At 34.9% G+C, this 18,501-nt stretch overlaps 1 protein-coding gene across 2 annotated transcripts; it reads right to left on the bottom strand.

Annotated features, from left to right (window-relative positions):
* Positions 1-7,897: 7,897 nt before the first annotated feature.
* Positions 7,898-17,668, bottom strand: LOC147387978 (KH domain-containing protein At4g18375-like). 2 transcript variants are annotated; one of them, XM_086420065.1, is made up of 8 exons: positions 17,511-17,668; positions 15,801-16,479; positions 12,931-13,428; positions 12,354-12,596; positions 12,015-12,272; positions 9,707-9,762; positions 9,519-9,612; positions 7,898-8,441 (listed from the first exon to the last, which is right to left on the bottom strand). In XM_086420065.1, the coding sequence occupies exons 2-8, from the start codon at positions 16,395-16,397 to the stop codon at positions 8,310-8,312; spliced, it is 1,878 nt and encodes a 625-aa protein (XP_086276191.1). In that variant the 5' UTR covers positions 16,398-16,479; positions 17,511-17,668; the 3' UTR covers positions 7,898-8,309. The 2 variants fall into 2 exon arrangements, with proteins under 2 accessions (XP_086276191.1, XP_086276190.1); XM_086420064.1 differs by having other exon boundaries at positions 15,801-16,429; positions 17,511-17,667.
* Positions 17,669-18,501: the final 833 nt, after the last annotated feature.

Here is an 18,501-nt window from a genome sequence, read left to right as displayed (position 1 = left end):
TTTGATAATGGGTTTGAAATAATTCTTTATTACCTATTCGAGTGCCCATTATGTAAAATGCTAAAATCCAGCTAGAAATTGCTCATCAGGTACTTTTTGTCCACACCACTTCTGAAGTGGCATAGGATTTTCTTGGAGCGGAGTAGTATTTGACTGGCTCGAGAACTTCAGCCTTACTATCACGTGTTGTGTGTAGCTTATTGGTCGTGGTGGTCCGAAGCCAAATCGTTGATTCTAGAGAGGAAGTTTATATGTGCTTTCATCGTCTCTAATAAAGTTGTAGGCAATGCTTTCACGCTAAGATGCACGAAATGAGGTACAATCTTGAGGTCACTGTAGCTCACGACTCAATTAATAACGAACCCAACCATGAAAACATAGAAATGGTTTGATCATGTACAACGAAAACCAATAATAATTCCCATCAGAAAGAATGTATAAATTGAAGGCTCTAAAAGAAACGATAATGCTTGGACAAGCATGCTATGCACGGCAAGGGTGCCATCAAGGTGAGTCAAATCGAATGGTACTTTATTAGATAAACGGTCCAGATTTTCCACATCAGCCATCCATGTGAAAATAAAAATCCATCTTCACAAATTTTCTTATTTTTATGCTCATTTCCCTTGCAAATATAAAGCAATAAAGTTGATTAGATAGCTTGCGAGACAATAAATCCTATCTCATTCAATTTAAAATACATTTTTATCTTTAAGTTGGGAAAAAATTTGAAGTTTTCCTCTAAAAAATCTTAAGGTTTTAACTTTCTTCTTTATTGAAACCTTCTTTTGATATTTTGGACTATGAAGGGTATAATAGTCATTTGACAAGAATAATTTCTCTTCTCTTCTCTTATGAATCCTATCCAAACAAAAGAAACTTGATTTTTTCTCTTCTCTTCCCTTTCAATCCAAACAGGATGAAGAGAAACTAGCCTTCCCTTCCCTTTATGAGTTTCCCTTCCCTTCCCTCCCCTTCCCTTTATGAGTTTCCCTTCCCTTCCCTCCCCTTCCCTCAATCCAAACACAACGTAAAAGATATCGAGTTAGGGGTGTGAATTTTATAACTAAGAAAATTGTTCAGGAATATCATTGGTCAATGTATCTATCAATTGGCTGTCCTTGCAACTCTCAAATTCGATGGAAAATGCCTTCCTAGAATTATGATTTACTACTAAATATTTTAATTTTGTTCTAAATTATAAATTGAGATTATCGACTTTTTAATATAAATAGAAACCTCTAATAATGTTTCGCACCTCGAAGACATTAAGTTCATAACCTTTCATACAAATGTAGGCATTATAGTCTTTGACTTGATTATATAAATATACCTTTGATGCTTCCAATCCAATTTGTGATGTCTTCTCAATCCTTTCTTCGAGTTAATTAAGTCAGTTTGGGTTAATGAGCCTTCTCTACCACTCAAAACAATAAAAATTGAATTAGTTTGAATCATATTTCAATTGATATTGGATTTCATATATTAATTCTTTATGCAACTTGAATTGGAAGGAGGCTCCAACTATCTTTAAGAAATATTCACATGTATCTAAGATGAAGACATTTATAAAATCAATTTTTTTATAAATTAATTGAATTTTTCTCAAAGTTTTTTTTTCTTATTGATGTTGAAACACACTTCCTCTTTATCAAGTCTATTTTAAGAGTACACTATATATAGGGCCTCATTTTATACAATTTTTATTTTCTATACCATTTTTTATTGCTTTAAATTTGGTTGTATTTACATCTACCAAACCATAATATGCAGGAGGGTTGTGATTATCATGTAATGTGACATGGTGTTTATATAAGTCATACAACACGTGAGTAATGTACATATTTATATCCTCTCTCTTTTAAAGATAGTGTTTGATAATGTGCAATTTTGGTACTTTCTCTTATATCTTTTTAGCACATTATTGGATTTTGATCACATAAAACTCTCGATTTACATGAAAACACAATTATTAAGTCATAGTGGTCAAAAATCTTATTACACGTATTTTTTATAATGGTAGGAGTTAAGGATAATTAAAAGACACAGATCACAATTGAAGGTAACTAGGAGCGCATGAACCATGAGCAAGACGATTCCTTAGAGACCACTCCGAAGGTATCAACCAATAGGGTTAAGGATAGACTCAAATCAAAAGTTCACCCCAAGTCGGTCTTGTGGATGCCCTCTAGTACCTTGCCACCGCCCGGTAGAGATGGGCATGAGTGCTAGATGAACCTCCCTAGCCCAACTTGGATCTACCCTTTTGACCATGGGCCCCCTCTCCTTAGATATCATCACCTTAGGTATTTTTGGAGACATGTGTCACACATGGAAGGTGAATGATATCATATTTTGATGATGACCATATCACTCCACCATCTCTCCTTGTTGGACTCATCGTAACCATTTGATCAATCATGGAACTTGGTGAAAGTATCACAATCTTCCATTAAACATATTATTTGAGTTATGGAATATTCCTTCTCCACTTAAGATCCCTCCCTCCCATAAGTTAGAATGACATGACCTTGGGAGGTCAACACAATCCCCAAAACCATTTCAAAATTTTAATAAGAGCCCACCATTCTACCTATCCATTTCTCCTCTATTCTCATTAGCCTTTTCTTCCCAAAGCCACTAGTCATTTTTAACTTTCACATGTTTCTTCTTTTTGGCTTTCTTCTCTACATTGCATCATTTTGAAATTTTCATTTTTTGACTTTCATTTTGAATCTCTCTTCCTTTTATATTTGGCTATTTTCTTTCATCTCTAGAAGAGAATTCTATAACACTTTGAGAGGACACATTTTTATTAGAAACCCCTAGAGCTTTTCCTTCTCCATCTCCTCCACCTTCTTCATCTTTTCCATTTTTCTTATATTTCATAACTAGTTCAAATATATTTGTTTAGGCTCCTTGCCAGAGCTTAGAGAGGAGGACCATCCCACTTCTCATTAGGACTTACGGGTTTCTTATCACCATTGGAGCTTCATGTTTAGATGGTTTTTACATATTCTTATTATTTTCTTGTATTTTGTCCATATTTTATGTCATGTATACCATATAGTTGAAGTTCATGATTTTAATGAGAAATTGAGGTATTTCATTTTATTGTTTATTGAGATCAAGTGTAGTTTTTCTTTGATTTTCTAAGTCGTACATTGTTAATACTTAGGACTCTCACTTGTTTCACGCTCTTATTGCACAAAATAGCTCTAAGTTAAATTTTAAATATTTAAAAATATCTCTTGTAGAAAAATCTTAACTTCAAAAGTTTATTGAATTTCATTGTTATATTTTTGGTGGGGAAATCAACTTATTAGTTGAATCTCTCCCTTCTAGTGATTTACATCCTTAAGGAATCAAGATGAAGGGATGATACAAATCTTAATGCCTTAGCCCTCCAATGTTTTTTCTCTTTTACATTTTTCTCTAGCAAACTTACTTATATTTTATAGCATTTGCTTCCCACATTTCGTCACACACTTGAGAATTTGATCTTTCCCTTCTTCTTTTTTCTCTTATTTATTTTGTAGTAACTCTGGTTTAGGAGCACTAACCCAATCCTTGAGGTTTGGCCTTGAAACTCCTGCTCAAGTTATCTTTGTTGAATTATACTACATGTTATGCCGTAGTTACTCTTTTTGTTGCATTGTAGACTTTAACGTCTAGGGTTTGATTGGTGGCATTTATAGTTCAAGGTCCATTAAGAATTGCATTTTTACAATTTCTTAATCTTTTAATAATGTGCACCTTAAAGTAGGCAATAGTCTTCTTATCAAATGAGCGTGTAAGGTACAAGATGATAGAAGAAATTCATTCAATTAATCTTTTTTTTGGTGCAAAGATTACTGATTTAAACAATCAACAACACAGAATTAGGATAGAAAGAATTTAAGACCAACGTACTTGTATATGATTAGGCATAAAGTTTGTATACTCTCATATAGATTAATATCTCGAGTCTTTCTTATAATAGAGTGTTGAAGGTTTGCTTACGTTCTACAACTATTTCCTTAAAAAAATAGTTGAGCTATTTCTAAATAAAATTATAAGATAATGATTGTATTTAGTTGTAGTTTGTGATTCTCAATTTGATTCAATAAGCCTCTCATGAGTGCATGACCATATCTACATGGTAACATTAATAGATTTATTGTACTAATTACAACATTTATAATTAGATTTGATTCATAATAAATTTTATTTTACTAAAAGATGGTTGAAAGGTGAAACCTTATCATTGTTTATGTTCTTGTAATTTAAGGAGTGTTTTGATGCATTTCCATTTATGAGAAAGTGTGAAAATAATGATGGCATCAAACTTTCAAAGGCGTATTTCATGTTCTATAGCAGCGGATATATCTGCTGTTATAAACCTAGTTTGATTATTATTATTTATTAATTCCCTTACACAGCTCTACTGCTTTTCCTTAGTTTTTTTCATGAATTTCAAGGAGAACTTCTCCTAAATCCAAGATTACTGGACAAACTTCAAAGTTTTTACTTTTCTACTCAACGGCACAGGCAGCAAACCCTAATTTTCATTAAGAACTAAAGTGGACAAGAATCAAATCTTGCTACTTCTGTACTTTACTAAGATTGGCATGAAGATGATAGAATTTTAGTTTTCTTAGATCAGCATATAAGTTCAAGGGTAATTTGAGGTGTCCCTTTGGGGTATGGTAAAAATTATTGACAACCCAACTTGTCAAATTGACGTCTTGACTTATTGGTATTTCGAAGGAGATGGACAAACATGCCTTCATCTTCTTCGTAAAACCAGGTGTGGAAATACAATTGGGGCATTGGAGTTCTTGGATTTCTTAAAACCATTGTATTTGATCTAATATTTGGTGGTTGTCCCAACCCCCAACGATGTCGTTGTCCCTTGTCTAAGGTCTTCTTTCATACATACTATTTTCAACAACTTCTAACAAAAAAAAAAAACCCATGAGCTTTGGCCTCAAAAACCATTCAATCTTGATTTTTCTTCAACCTTATCGGGCAAATATAATTTCCCCCCAGTACAAGAAAATCTTGGCTCCACTCCTGCATAAAACCCCTAATTTATTTACATTTTTGTTGGAAATTTAACTTGGAAAAGTGTTTTTATATACGTTTCACATTTAATAGAGAGATAAATAAAGAAATGAATTATTTTGCTTATGAGATGTTGATCATAATCTAAATTGATCAAATGTTATTGAGGGCATTGTTATCATTTTTGGTTGGTCAAAGAGTTGATCAACGAGATGTATGACACCACAAAGTCTTTAATTTGCATTATTTGTTGGTTAGGTGGTTAGTTTAGGCCAATACATGAGATGTAACCAAACAGCTACTTATAATTGAAACCGATTCAGATTGCTACGGATACGTCTCTCTATTTATTATCCATTTTTCTTTTTTCTTTTTATTTTTTGAAAAACAAAAGACAGCTAGTAGCCTGCGTAAAAGTATATTATATTTTCAATTTGTTTAAATGTAAATCAGTCCAACCAAATTAAACCTAGACCCAACCCATTACAAATTTTTGCAACCAAATTGAAAACAGTTTACGACCAATTACAAATTTTTGATCCCAAACCACTGCTCATGAAAATGAAATAAATACGTGGTGTTAATAATTAGTGGTACAAAAAATTATGGAGAAACCTAGTACCAACGTATATCTCAACTGCAAAACATATGATAAAACACCAGTTGTTTGGGTTACAGAGGAATCACCCCAAGTGAAAACTGGTCATCAAACGGCTTTGCCACTTCATATCTTACCCATCCATAGGTACAAGTTCCCTGCAATGCCTGCTTCAAATCTCTTTACTGCACAAGATGGGTTTCCATTTCTCTAGGACGAGAGAATTTCCTCTCTCTCTTCCCATGTGAAAAATTCCAACTCATTAACACTTTCACATATAAGCTTCAACTCGCAAAAGATGAGAGAGAAACTCTCTTGAGAAGTAGGGGCATCACAAACAACAAAACTAGAACTTAAACCATTTAATGGCCTAAATCAGCAGAAACATTGGAAACAGAATTCCGGAGCAGCACCCTAAAGAGGAGATTTCTGCTATGGGGTTAAGTATCAGCATATGAGTAACAGCGATAATTTGACAGGAATAGTGCCGACTATAATTTGGATTCAACATTTACGAATCCAATTGAAAATTCAATAATGGAATAGTAAAAAATTGAAGTCCCAAGAAGAATTAGGATTCACATTTAGAACATCAACTAAATAATTGGAATATCCATGCATAAATAACCCACTCAAATATTTCTTGTATACAGGAGAAAGCCAAACCTGTAGCAATGTGGGGAGAATGGAGGGGGCAATGAACGACACAAAATGATTCAATTATTTAGAAACGATCTAACGTGTGATTACCGAGTGAACGACAGCAACATTAAGTATTTTGTTAGGGCTCATTACTTTGTGAATTTTGGCAAATTGTTGCATCAAATGGATGGATAGAAAACATTCATTCAGTATGTGTATTATTTGAGAATTTACATTGATTATTAAAGGGTTAAATGCGGCACAAATACAGAACTAGATTGTTCTTCCCTGAAAATGTATTCTAAGTAACTCAGTACATGTAGCAAGAGTTCTTCGTAAGAGATGGAGTAGAATAGATCTAATGACACAGGACTTAAGAAAAAAAAAATGTTGCCAGAGATGGAAATAGAATTTTGATCTGATGACACTTGATTCCGAAAAAGAAATTGATTAAAATCAGTGATGCGGATGCAACCCAGAATAAATTTCTGAATCAATCAAGTTCAGTGTCGGATCCATTTGAGGAAGTTATGCTGAAGAAATGGTCCACAACCATTGGTATACAACCCTATTACCTAAAGATAGCCACCCCCATTGATGACCCCACCAGCTAAGATATTTCCTTAAAACCACCTAAAGCAAAACCACAGCTGCCTGTATTCTTACATACCCATCCACGTTTACTTAAATCTACAAACAGGAAAGGAGACATTTCCATGCCAATCTAATCATCAAGACACAAGTCAATCTTTCAATGGATATGCACCAAACTTCCCAAACTAGAGAGAAGTATGAATACACATAAATCAGTTCTACAGAAGGGATAGGTGGCTCCATAATCTTCTTTTTTAACTACTGCAAGAGTAAGTGAAAATTACTGCTCTGAACACATTTCTGGAAACAGCTGAAACAAAATCAGCTGTTCCTCAACTGCCATAGTTGAGAGATAGAAAGGTAAGATACGGTTGGAAGAAGGCCAACATCTTACACAAAATAGGTCTCGAGATTTGAAAGATGATAATAGTTCAGTAAGTGGAAATGGTATTGAATGAAGGAAGAAAATAAAGGTATCCAATGAAAAGTGAAGAAGTTTTGAGGGCAGCTCGGGTTCTACTAACTGACTGCCATAAACATTTGTTTGCATGGCAAGAGCAAGTTGGTATCGAATGAAAGGAAGAAAATAAAGGTATCAAATGAAAATGGAAGAAGTTTTGAGGGCAGCTCGGGTACTACTAACTGACTTCCATAAACATTTGTTTGCATAGCAAGAGCAAGTTCAATAAGTGGAAATGGTATCAAATGAAAGGAAGAAAATAAAGGTATCAAATGAAAATGGAAGAAGTTTTGAGGGCAGCTCGGGTTCTACTAACTAATTTCCATAAACATTTGTTTGCATAGCAAGAGTAAGATAGATCCAGGATGTGGAGAGGCAGAGCAGAAACTAAGTGTTTTATAATGTAGGCCTAACTTATGGTTTAATCACGTTCTCGTTCTGAGACAAATCTAAAGTGAGTCAACCAAATTAAAAAGAATACTAAGAAAATAGCAACCACAATATATCTTTTTGATAGACAAGATCCTACTAGAAAAAAGCCAAGGGTGAGGATTGAATGACATAACAAATAAAAACATATATTAGGAGAAGCAGTTAACAAGTTGAGATCATAAATGAGTGTATGCTTTCCAGCACGAACATCGTTTGAAGAGTGCGTAACAGCCTAAATATGACCGGATCCATTCAAGTCAAACATATGGAAAGATAAAACACCCAACAAAGGAAAGAAAGAACCTATAAGGTTCTAAGAAACCGCAGATGAAGAACAGTCAGCTACATAGAAAGAAACCTACTCTAACCCAGAAAGTAAACCAGTTGAACAGGCCAATACGAACTCAAATTGGCTCATCTGAAGGAGGAATTAGGGACGAAACTGAAAGGAAATATGAGAGGAATCCTCCAGAGAAAAATGCTCCGATTTTAAGATAAAGACCATCTTCATTTACCAGGGGAAAGCATTCTGAAAACTCAAGTTGCCATTATGAATGCCTGAATCAAGTTCTCAGCTGCACGCTTCTGCTCTGGCGTGCCAGAGATCTGAGCCACACGATCGCCACGGAATGATTTTGAATCAAGAACCTCTATCATTGCTCCGGAGATCTGACCCATAAACAAGCAAGATATTACAATGAAACCTGATGAACTAGTACTCAATTTCTATAGAATCAGCTAAAACAGGAAGAGAACAGAACAAATATTAGAGATTAAAAGCTAATTATAAATATACGGAGACATCAGGGAATAACATGCACATGGGAACATGGTGAGCAGTGATTGATTCTTTTTTATTTATTTATTTTTAATTTTGATTGCTATAAGCCAATTTGAATACAAGATATCCAAAAATTATATGATGTGAGCAGGTAAAGTAAATGCTTTTGTAATAATAGATCAAATACATAGCATAGGAAGAAAAATATATACACATATCTACAAGAGAAATTACCCATCTAGTAGCCAGTAATAGCAGTGTACATAAGGACTAATTGTGCATGTTGTGCACATGGCAAGGGGAAACCAAAATTCAGTAAGAAACCTGGCTAAGGATCTAGAAAAATGAATCACACACAGATAGTAAAGTGCAATTTTATATAAAAATTTATGTTGGGGGCCAATTTACATGGGCAATTAAACGTAAGGGGGCACATTGAACACCCTTTCAAAGAAATCCAATTCTAATCAACCCATGAAACCAAGGAATTCCTTCTTGTTAACCAACCAACTACTCGAAAAGACCGATCTGTTGGAGAGAGAAAAAGAGGGGGGGGGGGGGGGGGGACGGGACTATAAATAAAAGAGTGTCATGGGGAATAACTGGGGTATGAGACACCCGATAGTGGAGGAAAATATACACTCAACACCCGTGACCCATACAAACCTAGCACTATGATACCATGTTAACCAACCAACTACTCCAAAATAACAATCTGTTGGAGAAAGGGAGAACTATGAATATAAGAGGGTCGCGGGGCTTAACTTGGTATAACACACCCGACAGTGAAGGAAAACATACACTCAACACTTCTCAATGTTTATATCAAGTTATAGCAGGTAAGTTGAATTCATTACCAAATATATCATAAGATCAAGAAAAAATGAAGGGCATTTAGTAAATTCCTCACATAAAGAACTCCGTCTAATATGTTTATTGGGAATAAAGAAGGCAACAAAACCCACCTGTCGAATGTTACTTATGTTTGCTCCACCTTTGCCCATCACTTTACCGACTGCATTTGCAGGAATCAACATCTCCAGAGTTGAAGGTGGCAATCTACACAAAGAAAAGGTAGGTACAAAGGACAGTAAAATAAATGAAATAAAGAAACAAGAAATAAAATTTAAGAACTAAAGTGCAAATCACAAACCCTGAATATGACTTGGAAGAATATGACGAAATGGATCCATAGCCATTCTCTCCAACCTTAAAAGGAGATAGACCCAAGACATAACACAGGTTATAAAAAAGATCAAAATTCAGTTTAGTATTTCAAGTGAACAACTTTGATTAGTAATGTAACAATTTCATATTGATAAAAAAGGAAACATGAGAGGGTACAAGTAAAATACTACACTCTCTATCACAAAAGTGCTACATATATTTCTATTAATTTGGACCACTAAATAAATGGGCCTGCTTCACGTACGGAAAATCGGCCTGCTTTTAAGATCCTAGCTATCAAACCTTGTAGCCAGATCATTGGCTAGGCAACCCCTAGGCTATAGTTTCAAGTGGTTGGGATCCTGGGATCTGAACCATGGTTTGGGCAGAAATATACAAACTTTAACTATAGTAGATGTTGGGGTAAATCTAGAGGTATGTACAGCCGAGACCCATAGTGTTATATGTCTAAAATATGAATCAAGAGTTCTGTTGATTACAGCAAAATCAAGAAAGAGATGTCAATATCATCTGGATAGAAAAAGGATGAAGATAAACAATCCCACAAGCAAGTATTAAATTTTGATTTCGGTTGGCATGGAAATGACAGGCAGTAGTGAAAACTAATTCAATTTGTATGGAAATGACAGAAATGTTGTGAAAATGACAAAAATATTGAGGAAACTTTGAAATTGAAAGAAATGATAAAACAAACAATAACATACCCATAAGTTATTAGAATACAATAATCAACAACATGCAATGCATAAATAAAAATCAACAATGTCCCACATTAATCGTTGGAAAAATACCCCAATGCGACCATTTTCATTGTCTCAGATCTATTATGCACAAGGATGAAAAGATTGGAGACGGTGTAGACAGTAGAATCAGAGCTGGATAGTTAAAGAGTGTACTTCTATGACCGACACACATCAATCAAACTAGAAGAAAAAGCATATACGACGACAGTAAGACAAGTTAAATGTTATGGAACTTAATGCGCTGTAGTCAAGAAACATCATGTTAATAGGTAAAGATACAAAGATGAGGATGTTAAGATGGATGTGAGGAAACACTAGGAAAGATAAAATTAGATATGAATGGATATAAGAAAATGTGGGAATAGCTCCACTAGATGATAAATTAGAAGAAAGTCAATTAAGATGATTCGAAAATATTCAACAAAAGTCAATTACGGACCTAGTTAAAAAAAACCATGATGTTGAAAGTGCTAACAACGTGAAAAGAATACTTGAAAGAACATGAATTGAGATATTAAAAATGGTTATGAACATACTTGCAATTAAACAGTGGCTTTAGATAGAATTGGATGGAGTAACAAAATTTCTTTAGCCAATCCCAAAGGCTTTGACGATTATTATGATACATTTGACTAACAATTGAATATTAAGTGATTTTTTTACAAGAAATTTGTTTTTTTTTTAATCTTATCAATGTTTTTAGAATAATCTTTAAACAACAAAATCTTGATTTATACCTATAATGTTAATATTTCAATCTAAATCGATTGTTCGCAAAAACATTAATGACGATTTCCACTGAAATATAAATAAATAAATAAATAAATAAAAATTGTCAGTTTGACTTTGTCGAACCTTGTAGGAATGAAAGATTTTGATCTATCTTGTGGAAATATGTTAAAATTTAATATTGTGGCCACAAGAAGTAGTTTTTCCTAGTTTTTCCTTGGAGGGACCCATTGCATGGCCCTACATATATGTGTGTGTGCCTATATATATATGGCAAACTCTGGTTTGTATGTGTGTGCACACATGCATATACACACACACAAAAGCACAAGCATCTTTATTGGGTTAAGGGCATAAAAGAGGAAAGACAATAAAGTTGAAGAGGTATTATTGGAAAATGTGAGAAGAGGAAAGGTAATATATAAAATTGAAAGGGCTATTTTTGGAAGGGGGGATAAAAGACAAAAGGCAATAAAGTTGAGGGGTATTCTAGGAAATAAGATAAGAGAAAAAGCACTAAAGTTGAAAGTTGCCAAAATAAGTCTTTATGGGGGATTAAAGATTGGGTAAAGCTGGGCTTGAACCCATGACATCAAAGTTGCCTTGCAATGTGTCAAACCATCTGAACTATGAGTCTAAGCTCAAATGATGTCATTTTGATTTCTACATTCCTCTAAAAGAATAAATAGAATACCAAGAAAAGAAAAATTAAAACCGTAGGGATTAGTCCATAGCCCAAAAAGGATGTGGGATATCCAGAAGAAGATTTGCGGTTGTGGAGGTAACTTGTATGCAACATACCGGTACTGATTCATAACCATAGAGGCTACTAGAGGAGAGTGTGCCCAAGCCACTTCCAGCTTCAAACCTTTGATCATAACCAATAGGAGCAGCAGGGGGAACACTCGAAGGCACTGACAGACCACCACCACCTGAGTACTTAGAATCAGCAGAGGGAGGAGGGTTGCGACCACCTTCTTTATCTTTTAAAGCATAATCTCGAAGCCTCAAAACAATCTGAATCAGTGCGTCCCGTACACTACCAACCTCTCCAATCACCTAAGCAGTAACAGAAATCGTGAATAAATAAGAAAAAATTAGGGGCACATACGGAAAAAGAACCAAGGATAAGTGGCAAACCTCAATAAGCTCATCCTTGTCTTGTGCACACTTGGGCTTCTCACTTTTTGAGATACGAACATCAGCTTTTGTCCTCTTCCTCATTTCATTAATAATTGAACCATTCTTTCCAATAATACATCCAATCACCTTGGATGGGACAAGAAGGCGAATGTTGACAGAATCACTATCTTCATTGTCATTTATCTTCCCTTGCAACAGTAGAACAGCTTCAACTGCCATGGACTTCAGATCATCCAAGGACTGCCAACCAACAGAAGTCACACATGAGCACTATTAGTATTACAATTGAACAATTCTCTTCAAGGAGATCTATTTAAGCTTAAAAATGATACATTGAATGATCAGTCTTAGCATGTTGGAACACAAAAAAAATACATTAACCGGGTAAGTTCACCTGATCTTGGCCTCAAAGGATATGTCATCAAGCAAATAGCAGACACAAAACTCCCACCTTGGTTAGAGTATTGTGTGTGTGTGTGTGTGTGTGTGTGTGTGTGTGTGCGTGCGTGTGTGTGTGTGCGCGTGTGCGTGTGCGTGTGCGTGTGTGTGTGTATGAGAGAGAGAGAGAGAGAACCTCTGTCGATGTGATAGTGATGAGGCATTCATCACGATTTCCCTTAGTATCGTCAACCTCGACACGAGCACCGCTCTCCTGCCTGACACTTTTGATTGAACTACCCCCCTTTCCAATAACACGCCCAATATTTTCAAAGGGGCACAATAATCTTATTATCAGCTCCTCGGATCGAGTTGAATTACCATAATCAGACACTATAGGAAGGTCAGATGAATACATAGGCCATCCACTCCCCATTTCCGTGTATCCATGAAGCTCAGGTACATGTGTAGAACCTATGAATGAGGAAACAGATCTAGGAGGAGGGACAGTCAGATCTGCACTCGAATAAAAACTACCAGCAGAATAAATAGGTAGATCTGACGGGATAAAGATGCTTGTAGGAGTTTCCGACATGCTAGCCCCAAGGGAAATCTCTTCTTTTGGAGAAAACTTGTACATTATTGCAGACACGGAATATAATGCTTTCTTCACAGCTTCAGCATCACCAGTTATCTGCTCAGAAAAAAAAAATAGACATAATATAAGTGAATGAAAGTCACCCTTGGAACAAATATCAAATTTTAAAGAAGAAGAAACAAATTATCAAGCAGCGCAAAAATGCAGCATTGACCAGGAAAACAAGGACATCTTTCTTGTGAATCTCATTAGCAAGTGAACCTTAGGCAACCCACCAATAAACCCAAGCTTGCAATCCGTACTGCAATCCTAATGTTCACACAAATGATAATGATAATGGCAATGCCAAATATTTGTATTAAGATGTCCATGATTATGCCCAATATTTAGGTTAAGTCATCGATGATGGTGATGATGCCGAATATTTGGGGTAGGGAAATATTATGATGATGATTGATTGATATAGAGATGCTTGGAGGAGTTCACTGAAGATTTGAGATTCCACCATGTCCACGATAAGATGAGTGCAGCTTTTATCACATCATCATCATCAAGAAACTCCAAAAAGTGGAACCATATAGACTATAAGCAAAGTCAACAAATGGCAAACTTGTTTACAGGGAACTGAAAGGCATCGAGACCAATGATTCAGTGATTCTCAGCAGTAACATTAATGACCTACCAAGATCCTTCTTTCTACGACAGGTCTCAATTATCATAAAGACGGAAAAATTGGGGACAATGTTTCTCATAGAATTAACTTGTGACAGTTAAATTGGAGGTGTGCTTCTACTATGTTACACAATTTAGGCATCCCAATCAACCAAAAGAGAAATTTATACGACGACAGTAAAATCACATAAGATTTCTGAAGTTATATGCCAAGCAATCAAGAAACACGTTTACATATTGAGCCGAGTTGGTATAAGGATGTTGAGATGGATGAATGGAAAAAACTAGGAAAGCTAAAATTAAAATGAGAACATTCATTAAAATGTAAAAGTAACCCAATAGGTGATAAAATACTAGCAAAAAAAATGATTCTATCATTTGTTAATGAGCAAAAAGACCAATACGAACCCTACTTAGAAGGAAAGTGCAAGTTGAAAATTATAAAAGAGTAAGAAGAAGACCAAAGCAAACATGCATTGATGTAATCAAAGCAGATTGAGGGTGCTTGAATTAATAAGAAGCGTGGCTTTAAATATAATTGAATGGAGGAACAAGATTTTGTTAAGTCAACCAAGGATTTTTGGGACAAGGCTCTGGCGATGGAAGCGACATGATGTATACAATGTACTAAAGAATAAATTTTATTAAAAGAGAGACAGCAAGACCAAAGCATGCATGCATTGACGTAATCAAAACAAATATATAATACTAAAATTAATAAAAGACTGTCTAAAAATAGAATTGAATGGAGGAACCAGATTTGTTAAGTCAACCAATGACAATGGTAGCAACATGATGTATACAACATACTGAAGAATAAATTTTTATATATAAGCCAGACATTTATAGTCATTTTCTTGGATTAATATTTGTGTAAGAGATCTTCGAGGTTGAACCCATCAAATTGAAGGTTCCATCCCATTATACAAGACAGATAACTATAAATTTATATATTATATGTAGTTTTTGATAGGCATAAATTTATCTATTGACATTAAGAATCTCTACAAATCATCCATACAATAGCACTCATGTGTCTAAAAGTTAAGTTTTGAAAAATACTCTAATAATTACTAGTCTAAAATTTCTACAAATCATCCATAAATAGCACTCAGTTATACGAGCAGTTTGACGACTAAAATTTTGAGTTTGTAGTAACAAAAATGACCCAATCCTTTTTCTTCACTTCTCATTTTCTTCTTGCACCTAATGTTGCTTTCTTTTTTCATAAAAGTTATCCATGCCATAAGAATCATCTCAAGAATTCAAGATATTAAATGTTTGCCTTTACAAAGTTCTTGAAACTGATTTGCATATGATTTTTACTGTTATTTGCTTTTAACGAGTATGTGCATAAGATTTTCATTTTACAAGGCGGAACACTAGCAAAAGAAGCTTGATATTCAAGGTGAGTTTTTTTTGACAAATACAACTCAGATATAACCAATATGAGCATAGGATATTTTTAAGATAGGAGAATTAAAGCACATTATAAGTCCAAGGTAAAATTCCATTACAACTTAAAAACCACATAGAAATTGCAAAGTATTGCATCAAAGTTTAGCTAAAGATTGCTCCCCAGATCAAATATACCAACGTGACCAATGCATATTAAGAAAGTCAAAAGTGACAACACTGATGACATGAACGAATGCCAACTTCTGGATAAAAGTAAGTGTCTAAAATCCATCACAATCTTTTACGAATTCTTATCATCGATATTCTGACTTTAGCTTCGATTAAACGGATATATCAAATAAATATATGATCCATTCACTTTTAAGAGTATTTATTACCAGAACAAAGTTGTCGAAACCCATCGCACAGGCATGTGTGGGATCATTCGTGTCCTTTGGAGAAACTTTGATATTTGCCCTCGTCCTGTTTCTCATATTCTTGATAGTTGCACCATTCTTACCAATGATAGTTGCCGCTTGGCTAGTTGGAACAAGAATGTGGGCCTCCTCTTTGTCTTTTCGTTTTTTGTCAGAAGAATCACCAACAGCGGACAATGCATTAACTATGGCACCATGGACTTTAAGAAGAGCATCTTGTGCAGGACATAGAGGCTCCATGTCATCATCATCATCATTGTCGTCAATCTCAACATTCTTCTTGTCCTTGACATAGCAATAAATTGTTATAACCCTCTCTTTTGCACCGGGAAAGGGATCAACAACCTTGATCTTTGACCGAGTCTCCTGTCTTATTGAATTGATAACTTTACCACTCTTACCAATTACACTTCCAATAACACCATCCGGGCAGAGTATTCGATAGACGACCAACTCGTCATCACCTGAGTCCTCTTGGTTGCTAAACCGTCTCTTCTGGTACTTTCCATCTCTGTCGTTATCCTTTTGGAGACGGGATCGTTTGCCAGTCTCACCCATCTTAGCTAATCAGTGATGATAAGCACTTCAACCTGAATGAACAAAATCACAGTACAATACAAGTTTAAACAACCTGTAATGTCTGAGATTCGAAATATGATTAAACTAAAGAAATAAAAAAGAAACTAACCCAAGACATTGTATCACCAATCTAAGAATACATTAAGAATAACAGATATCGAATGTGAATGAATTATAGAAAATATCCTTACGAAAAATTGCATAAAAGAATAAAAATAAAATGAAAAAGCTTTATGGAGCATGGTTTGAAATCTCATCCGAGAAAGAGATGACTCTCCCAAGTCATCTCAGTATCATCCATGAATGAGACAGATAGACATGGCATCTCAATTGTGCCAAATCTCATGAGATAAACGAGATGACTCTGACAAGATATCATCCAAGTCAGTAAAATTAAGCCAAGTCAACTGAGATTTTGTATATTTTGATTAAAATAATTATTCTTTTAAAATTTAAATATCTATTATATAAATAAATAAATAAATTGAATAAAATAAAATAAAATAAAAAATAATATATATACTCATCGACTCGTCCGAAACAAATCGGTATATATATATATCTCATCGACTCATCCGAAACAAATCGGTCTCACCCATAGACGAGACGCCAAACCAAGTTTTGAAACATGTTATGGGGTAACCAACTAATCAATCAAATACTCGTATTTCAGCCATCCAGTCTGTTTAAGATTGATCAATCACTGTGACCTATAGTTATGACACACCAATCCAAGAAGTGGTCCACCGGATCGATTCAGGAGTACCATCCTCCTACTTTCCCAGCACCACTAACCCTTATATTCCACCATATATTTCTACTTACCTACTATTTGAACAGAAACAATGATTTCTAGAAACATTAATAAGAAAATACGAGAATTAATTTATGCCATTTAAGATGAAACAACCAAACTAGGGTTTTAAATCCTCGAGAGCTGAAAAAAATCTAAACTTTCAAGAAAAGTGAATCGTTTACAAGTTATTTGGGGGAAAGAAGAAAATAAAGATGAACAAACGTCGAAAGCATGCTCAGAAGAAAGAGATGAACAACACAAGAAGTAGAAATTCGAAGCTCAAGAAAGAATCAAACCTGTAGTAATGGAGACGAACGCGACACGCACTGCAAAACCCTAACCCTAGAAAGAAATTTCCACCGAAAACGACCAAGAAAATGAGAGACCCTTCTACCATCCAGCGCTTGTGCCGTAAAATTTGGGTATTTTCGAATTTATTGGATGTCGGGTCCAACTAGAACGGGTTAACCGGACCTCGGGTCGAACTCGAACTGGATCCTTTCAAAGTTTAACCGATGATTGGGTTGGTCTTGAGTTGGACATGGAGCATCCCAAACTACTTGTGTCTGAGTTCCACTTCTATTAAGCAAGTATACATTACTTGTTTAAAATCGTTTGGCCGTGTTAAAGGCACCCCAGTTCTGCGTAAGGGCACCCACAAACTTATTTGTTTGATTTGAGCACCTCAATATATTTCAACACCCTTTTTTTTGTGAACATGTTCGTATCAACATTAACTAAGGAACGTCAACATGAACATATGTTGAAATAGGCCAAAAAAAAAAAAAATTGGAGGCATGTCAACGTGCCTCCCTCAATGTTAACATGTTTATGTTGACATAGATGAGGTGCTCTAATGATGATGCTTAAATTTTACTTATTTTTACATAATTAATATAAGCATTGTTATGTTAATGATTAAAATATTCTTTGTTTAAGTTCATTATGCGATAATTTTCTTAATTGAAGGATAATCTCAATCATAGAGTTTAATATTGGAGAGTATGAGCACAATAGAATTTAATTTGAGAGTCTAGATGATGGTATGGAGAGATCTCGAGGATTATCTATGATTTATAGGATTCTAAGAGAGAGATAGGGCCCATATCTAACAGCTTTTTTAAATGAACTTGTGGAGGCCTTCGGTACTTTGCCAACATCTAAATAGATATAGACCATTGTGCTAGTAGACTACCCAAGTCTATTTAAGAGACCTTTTTTAAATATTAGGCCCACTCTCTTTCAAAAGTCACAAAGAGCCCTTAAATGTTTTTTGATTTCATCCCT

This window comes from Akebia trifoliata, chromosome 13 (assembly GCF_017979445.1).
Source record: "Akebia trifoliata isolate Shusen 1 chromosome 13, ASM1797944v1, whole genome shotgun sequence".
In the NCBI taxonomy this organism is placed as follows: domain Eukaryota; kingdom Viridiplantae; phylum Streptophyta; class Magnoliopsida; order Ranunculales; family Lardizabalaceae; genus Akebia; species Akebia trifoliata.
This window is presented reverse-complemented; position numbering and strand designations above follow the sequence as displayed.

Bases quoted from the DNA above. Each gene is read 5' to 3' on its own strand.
- LOC147387978 (XM_086420065.1), bottom strand. From the start codon at position 16,397: ATGGGTGAGACTGGCAAACGATCCCGTCTCCAAAAGGATAACGACAGA. The intron at 9,763-12,014 runs GTATGTTGCATA...TCTCCTTTTAAG, and splicing joins ATGGTTATGAATCAGTACCG to GTTGGAGAGAATGGCTATGG. The intron at 8,442-9,518 runs GTGGGTTTTGTT...TTTATGGGTCAG, and splicing joins ACATAAGTAACATTCGACAG to ATCTCCGGAGCAATGATAGA.